Source organism: Falco peregrinus, chromosome 5 (assembly GCF_023634155.1).
Source record: "Falco peregrinus isolate bFalPer1 chromosome 5, bFalPer1.pri, whole genome shotgun sequence".
NCBI lineage: Eukaryota > Metazoa > Chordata > Aves > Falconiformes > Falconidae > Falco > Falco peregrinus.
In genome coordinates, this window is record NC_073725.1 from 21,812,186 (window position 1) to 21,825,609 (window position 13,424).

Sequence of the window (13,424 nt, forward strand, 5' to 3'; positions counted from 1 at the left end):
ATGCTGCTGTTTCTGGATCTCATGAATACCCTTCTAGACTTTTCTTTCCAGCAACAAGGTTATTTAAACAAAGCAGAACACTATCTACTGAAGAACAAAGATGTGCTTGATCAGAAGAATGGAACATCAGACAAGGAAGACGGATTGCCTGCCATATGTTCCTGATTTATTGGTCTAGTTGCCTGAAGTTGGAATTTTATCAGGATTGTATCCTACATCAGAGAGACAATATAAATTTCCATTACCAGGAGGGTACTTAATATATCCAGATGACAAAAGTTAAACTATATGTATGTAAGCTTTGACAGCTTCCCTTCTTCTTATGACCTGAAGTCCATGAGGACTGCAAGTAATTAGCACTCCAGAAAAGTCAGAGCTTTAGGCCTTCAGGGGATTTTTCAGGTCATTTCGGTGAGCAGATACTCCTGTTGGAGTTTTAAGTTACATTGTGGCATTATTATACATTGCCTCATTAAATATCCTTCTTCCCTGCCAACTATTAAAAATTTGTTAATCTAAATTTTTCTATTGCATTAACTATATATTCCAACTCCCTGCCTGCCTGTGCAACATTTAGCTGGGCAAACAAGCAGCTGAATGCATTTTAAACACACAACTGGTTTTTGCAGCTGTGTAAGGACTTTCTATTTCTGAGTATTGCTGGTTGCAACCTCTGAGCTGCTGCTCTTAACCTCAACACCCATCCATAATGGACACATCTGATTTACAAACAACATCCAAATACATTTAAAAATAACTATTACAGGATAAAATCAGACAGTGAGGGGGGAAAGAGGAATGAAGGTACGACTTAGTAAACAAAACGGGAAATAGCTGCAGTCAAAGCCTGTGAGCTTACCAGGCACTTCATTAAACTGCAATGTACTACTTTACAGTGCTGCTTTTAAAATATGTTAACACTATATCACAGTTCCCGGCAGCATGAAGTCTTTCCAGAAAATGTGTCATCACTGTATGCAGCATATTTTATAGCCAGTATAATTTCATTTGATTATATCCAATACTATTTTTCTGAAATACTAGGAAGTCTCCCCACAAAAGATAAGTAACAACCGTATTTTAAATCAGCTGGCACAAAGTCTAACCACCATACTGCAGCAAAAAAAAAAGCTTTCATTACACTAAAATGTCCTCAGTTTCATTTTGCCTCTGTAGAACAGGTCATGAATAAAAACTGCAAGAATCTCATTCAAGTATTATGTAGCATAAAAACTTTCAACTGGAGTTGTTAAACTGTAGAGATCAGTCTTGGAATTAAGCTGTTCGTGATAGAAGAAGCTGAATAAACTCAGTATCCTACACACTGTACTATTATCACACATCAAAAAAATTTATGCTAAAAAAGCCTGAAATACGTCGTTTGTTTCACATGTCCACAAGCATTCTGAAAAGACGAGCTGCACACGTCTAAGCAAAACAACATCATTTTCCTGTTCTTACCAGGCTTGGATTTCTGCTTTGCCATCTGCCCGTGACTGGGAAGCATTGCTGTGGAGCCCGGTATAACTGTTCTTTCCTCTAAATCAGACTCTGGGATTGTAGTACAGCCACCTAGTTGAAAATGGAAGAACCTTAATGTATTGTTTATGTGAGAAAACAAATTAAAAAACAAAATCGCCAGTGCATAATTAAGGAAAAGAGGGGATAAGTTAGCTGACAGGAATATATAAAACTAAAATAGTCTTTTTTTTCACTTCACATACTTGTTTGTTAAAGAAAATGATTACCGTTGTTTAGAAGGCTGATTATGCCTTAATGACTCCTCTCCACTAAGTATGCTGGTTTGAAAAAAAAAGTTTGAATGTGGAAAACTGGCTCCCCATAAAACGGAAATAATGTGATTTATGTTAAAGATCAAATTACTGGGAACGAGTTTTGTAATAAAAGTAATTAACTGTGAATTAATTAACTTTATAAAGCCAACAAAGCTTATGAAGATTGTTAGCCTGCCACAGAGAATGACATGATGGTATTTTTTGGATGGGCTATTAAATACCATATTTTTATTACTTAGTGCTAGAGATATGGAAATACAGGGACATTGTCACTGTCCAGTAACACACTGCATTGGCAATGCCTTATTCAGGTGATTTTAGGATGCATGGCATAACAGATTCTTTGTATTTTGCAGTATTGCTTTCTGAGTAGTTCATTAAAGAACACAATGACTTAGAGCTTTCTCTTCAAACATGTTTAAAAGCCTATGTTTAAAATACAGAGTGATAATCTAGCAGTAGTATCACCTGAAGATAGCTGCTGCAGCTTGCAGTGGAATAAATTGAGGTACATTTATTTCAGAACATCTGTGATCAGGACATAGGAGGATGTGTCACTATTCCACAGCAAAAACATGGCTTAACAGTAAGTGCATTGCCAACAATATAGTACACAGCTGAGCTGCATCTTTCTCATAGCCCTCCCAGGATCAAGACTCACAAGCAAACAAATCCACATACTTCTCTATTGTGTTCTGAAAGCACATGTTTATAAACAGCATGTCAACTCCCAGAGCACACAGAGTTTTCACCTTTCTGTCAGAGTCGCTCTATTTTGAAATGTTCTACACCAGGCCCCATAACCGGTGTATCCAATTTGCAGCAACACAGTCTATTCTCTCCTTACAAACTAAACAAGTAAAACAGTTAAAAATAAGGTTGTGTTCCCAAGTAGCAGAGCTGCAGTTTCCCCAGCAGTTTCAGCAGCGCTGGCAGCGCAATACAAGAGGTCCTGCAGAAACGTACCACACTGTCTAGCAAAGGCAAAGCACCACAGATCCAGTGAACCCTGTGAAAACACTCATTCCTACCAGATGATTCCTAAGCAAGAGGAAAGATGCAAGCTACTATATTCCAGATACACCCTGGCAGAAAGTATAAGATTATTCACGGATTTTGTGTTTGATTTAGAGCAAGGGTTTTTTTTTTTCAGTCAAAAAAAGAAAGTTAGGAGTGAATGTGTCAGCAATGTGCAGACTTATGACCCAGGACAGCTGCAGATATTTAGGATATCTGCTATGAAACTGAAGAAGAAAATGGGAAATTAGAAAATGTCTTCATGTTAAAATATCGTAACATTAGGGCAATGTCTGATATCATTAGATATAAATGTACCTACACCCTAAATGAAAATAAATATCAGTAAACTAATACTTCTGTTCCCATTTGCACATTGTGACTAAAATGTAAGCTATGAGATTTGATGGCATGGAAACCACTGCTTTAAAAGTCAATTTAGATATTTCTCATTCTTATCTTCAGATAAAAATCTACCCTATTAAAAAGTAATCTGTAAATACAGGATACTAAATTAAGGTTTCTTGCACAAAAGAACAATTAAAAATGGCATCATACGTTTTAAAAGGTTTTATAACATTTCCTAACAGCACGAGTGAAGCTCACCAAGTCAATGGCATGTACTGAATTTCTACAAGGAAATAAAAGAACTTTTACAACGTTCATTCTAAAGCCTGAAATGCAATAACTTACATAGAATAGAAGAACTAATAAATAAAAGAACTTTTACAATATTTGTTCTAAAACCTGAAATTCAGTAACGCACATAGCCCTGAAAATTGATTGTTTTTGATGCCAAAATTTTTCATTAGTCATCAACACTGATAGTAACTGAGTAAGTCAAAAAAGGTCTATTTGCCCTTTAGGTACAACATACTTCTTGCTGAAAGGAAGCAAGGCTTCCTGCTCTTGATTTTGGCATGAGAGATTTGTTAAGATTTGCCTGTCATCTGATTCTATCAGGAGTTATTAAAATTAAAAGCCAAATTCACTTCTTTCGAAACTTTATTTTCCTGATAGAGAATATTGAGGACTGAAATGTTACCAGTGACAGACTATTTTATGTAAAAAGGTAGACAGAATACACAGAGCAACATTATCAGCATCAGTATTAACAGCAGTAATTATTTCCTAGTTCTGCAAGGATACTAATAACTGTTCCCTATTAACCATTTTTTAAATACTATTGTTTCATAAAGGCATTCCATGGGCTGAGAGCACTGTTATCAGTGGGCAGGATTTCACCAGGACTCTTGTGCCAGTAGTTATTTAACTGACCAGACAAAAAAGCAATATAATAGTGGTGTTTTTACTCTTTTAAGACAATGAAGCTTACAGGATTGAGGTCTTTGTGCTCCTGCATTTCTGTCTTACTCTTTTAAAACCAGTATTACCTTTTAATTGAAAAAACTATTAGAATTTGCTGAACTATGTCCCTTACCTTGTTCAGATGCCTAAAGCTAGGTAGAATGACTGGACCCTCATCTACACATCAATCTGCAGCAACGTAAGTGGTATCGGCTTCTTCCAATGGAACCGATGGCAAATTCAATTGTTTTGCTCCAACAGGTACAGGTATCCATCCTCAAGATAATAATGGACACCCTAGACAACATGCTGTGATTCCACACAGGAACAAATGAGTGGAGACCACACTAAGACAACGGTTACACTGAAAGAACTGAAATGTTCAAATTGTAAACTTTCACTAGACTAAAAAAGACACTGAATAAGGCACAAATATATAACACTGAATAGAATATTTAAACCACACAGAACAGGATTTTGTCATTTAAAAACATTTTACAACTCTGAAGGACAGCTACCTGAAAAAAAAAGACCTTTTCCTGCTAGGACTCTAAACTTTTACATTTCATACTGCAGGGGTTCTACTGAGGGTACCTGCTCCAACTTCTCTGGTCAGACTAACAGAATCTTAGGTACAGAAAAAGTATCTTTGAATTCTTGTGTATCTCTGTATACATTTGAAAAAGTATCCACTAAATGTCCACTTTGGCAAGCATTGAAAGTTTTTACGCACCTGGAATCCTAAAAGAAATCACAGCAGCAGAATAATTCACATTCATTCATAATTAAGTGAAAGGTACAAATCAGAAAAGTGAAATATTTAAGGAAAAAGGGGGGAAAGAGAAGCAGGAATAGTAGTACATAAATCTACACACTGGAAATTATCCAAGTTGAGAAGTTCTCCAGATGTCAGTCTGTAAACAGTTCTTCATAAAATTAATTTCGCCATTAATTGTTGGCAGAAATAACATCTAGAATATGTTATTACATTTGACCCACACTTTCCCCCTTTTCCGTGTAGCTAAATTCTTGTCTGACATCACAGATCTTTTATCAGTTGTGATAAATCCAAGAAAGCAAGATTTGGTCAGCAGAACTGTTTGATAGGATATAACACACACAAAATTACACTCAAGCTAATTGTGAACTTTGTTCACCAAAGGAAATGAGACTTCTCTTGTTTATTTTCACTACATCTGTTTTTGTAACACATTTGGTTCTTAAGTTGGAAAAAGACACCCACACCCAAAGGAAACATAAACATATAATACATATTGAACAAAAATTAAGTACTGACAGTTTTCCTACAGGTTCCTATCACCATGGGGGTTTTACACATTTTAAGATGGCTCTAGAAGTTGAAAAACAGGAAAACAAAAGTACTGTACATCTAAAAAATAAAAAGACACTTTGAGGGAAAGACTGTTTGGGTTTCCTCTTTCTCTTCCACTCGATCACAATTAAACTATACATAAAGTTTCCATTTTCCTCTGAAATTAACTCTTACAAGAGTCTACAGAAAGAAGAAAAGAAAAAGTTTCCTGAGCAGTCTTTGGCAGCAAGAAAGCAAAAATGTGAGCAGGAAGCTCTCTGACTAACAGGTTTTGCCATCCACGTATATACCATTATACAATGGACATCATCTAAACAGCAAAATTATTTCACAGATTCCAAAACTATATGCAAAACCATGTTCAGTTCGATCTTCCGTGCTGTCTACAATTTTGAGGGATGTGTATACTAAAAATGCAGTTTAAGGCATTAGAGATTATCCTCTCTAAAACAGTTAATCAATTACGTCTACTGGTTCTGCTAGCTACACTTGATTCAAGTCCTGTAAATTTTATTAAGATCTGTCAGAAAGTAACTTGCCTGTTGAAGTAAACACTGCATGCAGGTTTTGCAGTTTGATAATGCTACTGCTGCTTTCTAGAAGGAAGATAAAATAATAAAATCTATAGAAGAAAACACATATTTGAGTGTATGATGAGTTCCAGTGAACATTTATTCACAAACTGGGTCTGGATTAGAGTCTGTCATCTGAATAGACACATCCCAGAAATGCAAGCATATTTCCATTGCAAAGTGAAATGGAGGAAAAGAAAGGGAAGGAAAGAAAAAGAAAGATTTTTTTTTCTAAACAGGCGTCTGATGATGAACACAGGTTTAGTTCAGATTTTCACTAGCAAAATGTAGAGTCAATTTGTAATTTCATCTATTGTAATTTCAGAACGTAGCATGTACATCTGATAGTGTGGCTACAGTTGTGCAGTCACAATATTCCATTGTTTTGTGCCTGATTTGACATAACCAAATTCAAAGGAATAATGGAAAATATTTCTGTATTACATTCCATTAGAATAATAAATTAATGAAAAATCATACCAACTGAACATGCAGTCCAAGGTCACTTAAGATATCACCAAAACATATTTTCAATGGGAGTATGCAGAGACATGCCAGACTGTTTTTCTGCTTTACTCTTGTTTTACTGAAATGTTTCTTAACAAAACTTCCAGTTCATAAATTTCCATAGCTTGTTCTGTAGTATGTTGCCACTATTTGTATCGAGAGCTATGCAGAAATAATTTACATCAATTGTGTGGCATCTGTTTGAGCTTGTAGCCCATTCAAATATTTTGAACAGGCCTGAATTACTAAAAACTTAAGAACTACAGGGTACTTCCAGCAGTACAACTCTTCATGGGAGCAACGATGCTGTTTAAGCTGTCAGACTGTCTCGGCCGTTCTTTCAGCATGAGGTTCAGTGCATGTGGTATGCAAGTCATACAAACGGCATTGGGAAACACATTGCTAAGAACAGATATTAAAGCTGTTTGCATTAAAGCAGCATTTTTGGGCATGCAGCCAAGAACACAATCAAAATCAACATTCCATAGTACCCTTACTAACACAGGACTGAGAATGCCATAACATTAAACTATATAATGCCATTCAATATCTACCAAAAGCCTTTTGTTACTCCAAATGAACAAAGGATGAATGATGACAGTTGTGCTTCAACCACACAAGTGTACTGTTCCACCCAACAGCCTATTCACCTGAGGAGCATGGACTGACTGAAAAAAAACCCACAACACTCTGTGTTCTGGTATGTGTTATGAGAGATAATTGTTACTGATTTTTGTAGTGCCTGGAGGACTTCCATCTGCCTTTATGTAACAGCATTAAAAAAATACCAGCTTGTAATAAGAACTTTTCAAGGGGGATATCAAGTCTTGACAAACACCATAATCATAAAAATCACTGTATTTTTCAGAGTACACTTCCTCACATAACACCTGGTGGGTTTTTTTTACTGGATCTCACATCTTCTTCCCCATATTCAGTGTACCACTAAATGTACCTTTCATTTAGCATAATCAGAAAATGTTTTCTTTCAAAATGCTTAAATACAGCAGTAGCGGAAATTATAGAACATACTGTCATTAACATATGTTCAGGGCAACTTCATTCAGTAACAAACTCAATTTCATGTTACCCTTTTGAAGAGCAAGAAGAATACGCAAGGGTTTTGTCATTGGCTTTGTTTTACATATATAAATTCATTTTTGCACATAAATATGCACATAACTGTATAAGGAGATACATATATATGAAATACATAAAGGGTTTTATAATAAATATTTTGTTTTCAGTAAGACATTCTTCCAGTTCTGCAGAGCTTGTATTTATTGTATTGTTTCAGTAATGAACAGTGGTAAAGGAGGCTACTAGATAGATCTTTAAACATTTTTTAATAATTTACATCAAAAACCCAAGTAGGTAATGCTCCCTTTGATAAACACTTCGCTAATTATTTTATCTAAAAGTGTATTCAAATTAATTTCTACTGTCAGTTCTGGTTTCTGTCTGTCAACACACCCCAAGAGAACTCCCGAAAGTCAGTATTTAGAGCAGCTGGGATCTCCAGAGCATGCTTGTCCAAAAAACATTCACAAAATTGTCTTTATGTAGCCAGTAACCTTTCTTCAGTGTACACTGAAAGGAGACAGACTAAAATTGACTGTTATGACCTTGATAGCAAACCCTCCCAGTATTTATTGTTCTAAAAAGTTTAGAGGAACATTTTGGTCCTATTCCCATTTAAAACACTTAGATTTCCTGGAGCACATATATGAAGCATTCTTTAAGCCAAAGATGCAAGCATGCAGCCACATATATAGACTCTGTATACTTGCATGTATATGTATACACACACAAATTTTGGACTTACTACTGAAAAAACAGCAAGTCCTCATTTATTGCAGTCAGAAATTGAAGAGATAGCAAATATTTGTTGTACACAAAAGTTTTCTGTCACACAATCATGCTGCAAGACTTGCAAGTATTATTTGACTGGTTCAGAGGGACAGACAACTATTTACCTTCAAGGAGACTGAGGCATATTGACCTAAACAAAACACTGTTTACAAGCTCTTAACAGCAAGAGGAAGCTCAGTAATGCAGGTTAGTGAAAATGAGATTGTTATCCTAGTTGTGAACACAAAATAAAAAGATAATGCAGTTTGCTGCATGAGGTTTTGTTAAGCAGGGTCTGTTGGATGTTTGAGAGCCTTGATGGAACACCATCAAGACAGAAACAGTTAACGAGGGGCTTATTCCTAATCTAGACCAGAAATGGAGTGAAATCAAAGGAAAAGCATTTGATATGTATGCTAATGCATGATTCTGGGCAAGAGAGTACAGGAACAAAAACTACTGACATCAGATGCAATATCAGATATACTGTGGATAACAGAAGACAATGGACTAGTACAGAAGATACAAACAGGCATAGAAGGATATATGTTGCTTAGAAAGGCAGAATTAAAGTGGTACAGTAAAACTTCATAGCACTATTGTGATGGGCTACTCAGAGCAGTAATACAGATCTGGGAAATTTGGAAAAGGATTATAAAATACTTTAATGCACAAAAATTGAAACTTTAGCTACAGAATACCAAGATTGGATTTCAATAGCAATTGCAGTTGCTTTAATATTAGGAAAGGATTTAATATTATCAGAAATGGTATTATGGAAACAAAAGAAGATATAAAACCTACAGAAATAATCAGAGAATAATAAAAGACAAAGGCTTCAGTGTGATGGACCAGGAAAAAGGTAAATGCAATTCTGAAATCCACCTGACTGTTCCAAATAAGGATCAAGAAAGCAGCAATACTATTGGACAAGATGCCGGTAAGACATCTGGAATAGTGGGTTCAATTCTTGTTTACCATGTTCATGGTAGATTAAATAAACCTGGAAAGATTCAGCTGAAGGTTACTACAATCACATAGGAATCACTTATTGACACATGAGCAGATGACCAGCCTTGCTTAGCTAAGAGAAGTAAAAATAGAACAGAGTGATCTTTACCAATAATGCAATTAGGCCAGAAATCCTTAGTGTCCAGCAAAATAAAAGACGGACTTAGAACAAGAAGCTGAAAGAGGGTAGATTTAGATTAGATATAAGGAAGAAATTCTTCCCTGTGACGGTGGTGAGACCCTGGCACAGGTTGCCCAGAGAAGCTGTGGATGCCCCATCGCTGGCAGTGTTCCAGGCCAGGCTGGATGGGGCTTGGAGCAACCTGGGCTAGTGGAAGGTGTCCCTGCCTATGGCAAGGGATTGGAACTAGATGATCTTTCAGATCCCTTCTAACCCAAACCATTCTATAATTCTATGGATTGACCATAAATTAATTATTACTTGAAATTAAGTTTCTGACTACGAAGAGAGAAAGGGTTTGGAATAGAACCTGAAGAGAAACCATGGAGGTAAGCAATTGTATTTATGAATAGGACAAAATTACCTTATTCTAACACAGAGATGGATTTTCACAAGGAATTTATTTTCTTCCTTCCTCCCCTCCACCCTCTCCAAACAGAAGATATAGGAAATACAACACAAAATAGATATAAATTTATCTATCAGTATTATGAAACTATCCAGTTATGTGCTATCTAGTTATGAGTAGTTATCTAACCATTAGGACATTAATGAATTACTGTTCCCTACTATCTAACAATATTTTCACAGCATTCAAAGCGAACGTGAGACACCACTCAAATAGGCTACCTAGCTACTTTAACCAGCTGTAGGAAGTAAACCATAAGTTCACAATGGAAAATAAAACATGTAAAGATTCTGGGGCCAAAGTATCATTGAAAATATTTCATTAAAAACCAGCAGTGATGTTACAAACACTTTAAACCTCCAGTTCTCACAATTCCGATTCCCAAAAGTGTTTGGCAAGCAAACTTATTAATTTTACATTTGGAGACACACTGGACTATAAAACATAAAGTGCCAAGTGCAGAAATTTAATACAAGTAATCAGACAATGTATTTTAAGAGGGTAATGAACTGGCCTCTGTTCTTCTGTATCTCCAGATACTACTTGGAAATAAGCATCTCAAGTGATGAAATAAACATGGATACAAACATCTTCTTTTAATGTTATTTAAAAAAACCTAATAAACATCTATCTGGTGCCTTTCCAAGACAAACAGCATAAAGATCCTTTGGGCACTAAGGGTCTAGGAAATCAAAGTATTCATAAAAGAGAATTATCTTTTTTGCAATGCAAAAGTTCCCTTCCACACTTGAACTGCAACTTTTGCTGAAATACTTGCTTTTTAATGCAAAGCATTAAAAAATATAATAAATAATAAAAAATACATTTCTAATGTACTGTAAATTTCTACTTTCTCATTGAACCCAAATCAGATTTGTTCATAACATGTAAAACCTGAGTAACATTGTATTTGTTTAGTCTAAAAAACCACCACTTTTACTTAATGACACACTATGATTTTTATTAATTATACTAAAGTGAAGAAAAAAAAATCAAGTTGTAATAACCTATCTTTGCTCCAATACTGCAATAAGAAACATAAATTACTTACATTTACTGTAATTCCACTAGTATTTAATCCACTGACAAAATAAATTCAGGTATTATCTTGTATTAGCTCTCCATTTTATAACATTAAAATCTCTGGGATTGATTTTAGGAGGAATCAAAAAAGGCAACTTTGGCTCCATTTAGTGTCATAATGCCATTCAATTAATCTAGTTTATTTGGAGGAAATGAGCACAGAACTCTATGTAATACTTTAAAATTACAAGTTATCCTGCAGATAGTTTTTTCCTTTGTTTAGAAGAGCGTCCTATTCAGCAAATGTTACTCTACAAACTGCCTAGAATTTCGTTATTTCACCAGTACCACACCTATAGCTGTGTAAATCATGCAATTTTGCTAACACCAATAGCATCCAAATGTTATAAAAATGACACAACTAAAAGATAAAAGTGATGTTCCATTACTGGGGTTACTTTGGGCCTTTCTTCTTAATACATAAAAGCACACATTTTGTATAGTATCTTCTGCAAGTATTTTCAGAAGTAGCCAGGAGATTGGTGTGCTTCACATGATAAACCTTAAGGATAATGACTTTACAGAACTGCCCAGCACCCTTCTACCAAATACAAGGTATCTGAAGACATGAGAAACCACGCTTCCAAAACCCTCTAATAGCTCAGGAGAACCTTGGCACTAAACTTTTCAGAAAGGAGGGAGAGACTCAGTTTAGTTAATGTCGTCAAATGAATTACATCCACTAGAAGATAATGAATATTTAGGGAGAACTGTGTTCAAATCCAGCCTTTTTATTAGTAAAAAGCAAGGTCTGTTTTCACAATAAAATGCTATGTCTGAAACAAACTGGATTTTTATATGGGAAGGCACAGTCCTGTTCCTGCTACTGTTCAAGATGAAAAATAAAGTAAGTGACAGAGCAAGTAGAATACAAAGATGCTCTCAGTCAATTACTTTTATGCCTTATGCTTATTTAGTTCTCTCAATCAACTCTAGTTTTTAAGGATCATCTTGTAGCCTGACTAGGACAAGGGATTACTCATTTTTTTAAAAATGATATTTTTTTTTAATGAAATGAAAAAAACCTGTGACTGGGTACCCTAAAATCTGTTAAAAAGCAAAGTGAAAGATGTATGACAAGGGTAGTCCTGACTTCCCTTCCTCTACAAATTTTTCCTGGTTTTGTACAACATTAGTACATGCTAAAGAAAGTCTATGTCAAATTAAATATAAATTTTGTAATACATAGTTTAAAAAAACCATAATCTAGAAATGTCTACCTCATCTGCAAGGAAGCAATACAAAGCAGTCTAAAGACTAAAGGATCAAATATGCTGTTCAAAAGGCAACTAAAAGTATTAGACAAATAACCTGAAACTAGACAGAAGAATGAATCAACATAACAGAATTTTACAGATGGCTTTGCACAATCACACCAATTAAGAAAAAAAGAGGAAACAAGTTTAGAGCTGCTTTTTACTGATTTGCATAATATTGTTCCATGCGTGCATACCTCTTTTTTAAAAGTAAAGATATTTCTTCTCTTCTAGTGATAAAACTGAATCTTAAGCTGCAGCTTTACAACTATTTTAAGCCAGTCACGTAATCCTTCAATAAAATAAGAAGGTCATTCTATCGTCCTATTTTTTTGGTCCCCTTTATCTCCTGTGTGCTGGCACAAAGGTGCATGTGAAGTCCGATGCGTCAGATCTAGAAACTCATTTAGCTGAAAACTCAACAGTAAAACGCACAAAAGCAAATCATGAGAATCATGAAATAATTTGTTGCACGGGACCTCTGGAGGTCACTTAACCCAACCTCCTAATCAGCGCAGGTCCAGCTAGATCAGGTTGCTCTGGGACTTATCAAAAGGAGTTCCCAGTATCTCCAAAAGAGAGATTCTACCACCTCTCTGGGCATCCTGTTCTGGTATATGACACAGAAAAGAGATTTTACCATGTTATGGTAATACTGACTCCCCTCCAATTCCTTTTCTACTATCATCAGGCACCATCAAAAAGCATCAGGCCCCATCTAAGGCTTACTTTAACAAGCCCTCCATTCTTAAACATGAAAACAGATCAAAAATAATTCCAGTAATGCAACACAAGTATAGACAAAGGAGGCAGCAGTTCATTCCACATAAGTGCAGGACTTTGTTACTTCTGCAATAACTACAACACAGTGTACGTTATATGGCATGTCTAAAGAGTAACAGTTCTCCCACACTTTGCTTTTGTGCTGGTGAGAAAGCTGATGATGTAGAACTTAGTGAAAGAAATGTCTTCCAGTGGATGTGGTACCCAAAAAACAGCTCTTAGGCATGTAGCGAAAGAGGGTGGGCCTGACCAAAGGGGTTTTGAGAGTATTTAGTAACATCAAAATGAAGTAATGAAGCGAAGCAATGGAAGTGTCA

At 35.6% G+C, this 13,424-nt stretch overlaps 1 protein-coding gene across 5 annotated transcripts in view; it reads right to left on the bottom strand.

Moving 5' to 3' along the window:
• The window catches only part of BBS9 (Bardet-Biedl syndrome 9), a 311,265-nt gene that overhangs the window by 123,454 nt on the left and 174,387 nt on the right, over positions 1–13,424 (bottom strand). For all 5 annotated transcript variants that reach the window (XM_055804136.1, XM_055804135.1, XM_013303082.3 and 2 more), the window contains one exon: positions 1,462–1,572. In XM_055804136.1, coding sequence (XP_055660111.1) covers positions 1,462–1,572 — 111 coding nt within the window. The remainder of the gene's footprint in view (positions 1–1,461; positions 1,573–13,424) is intronic.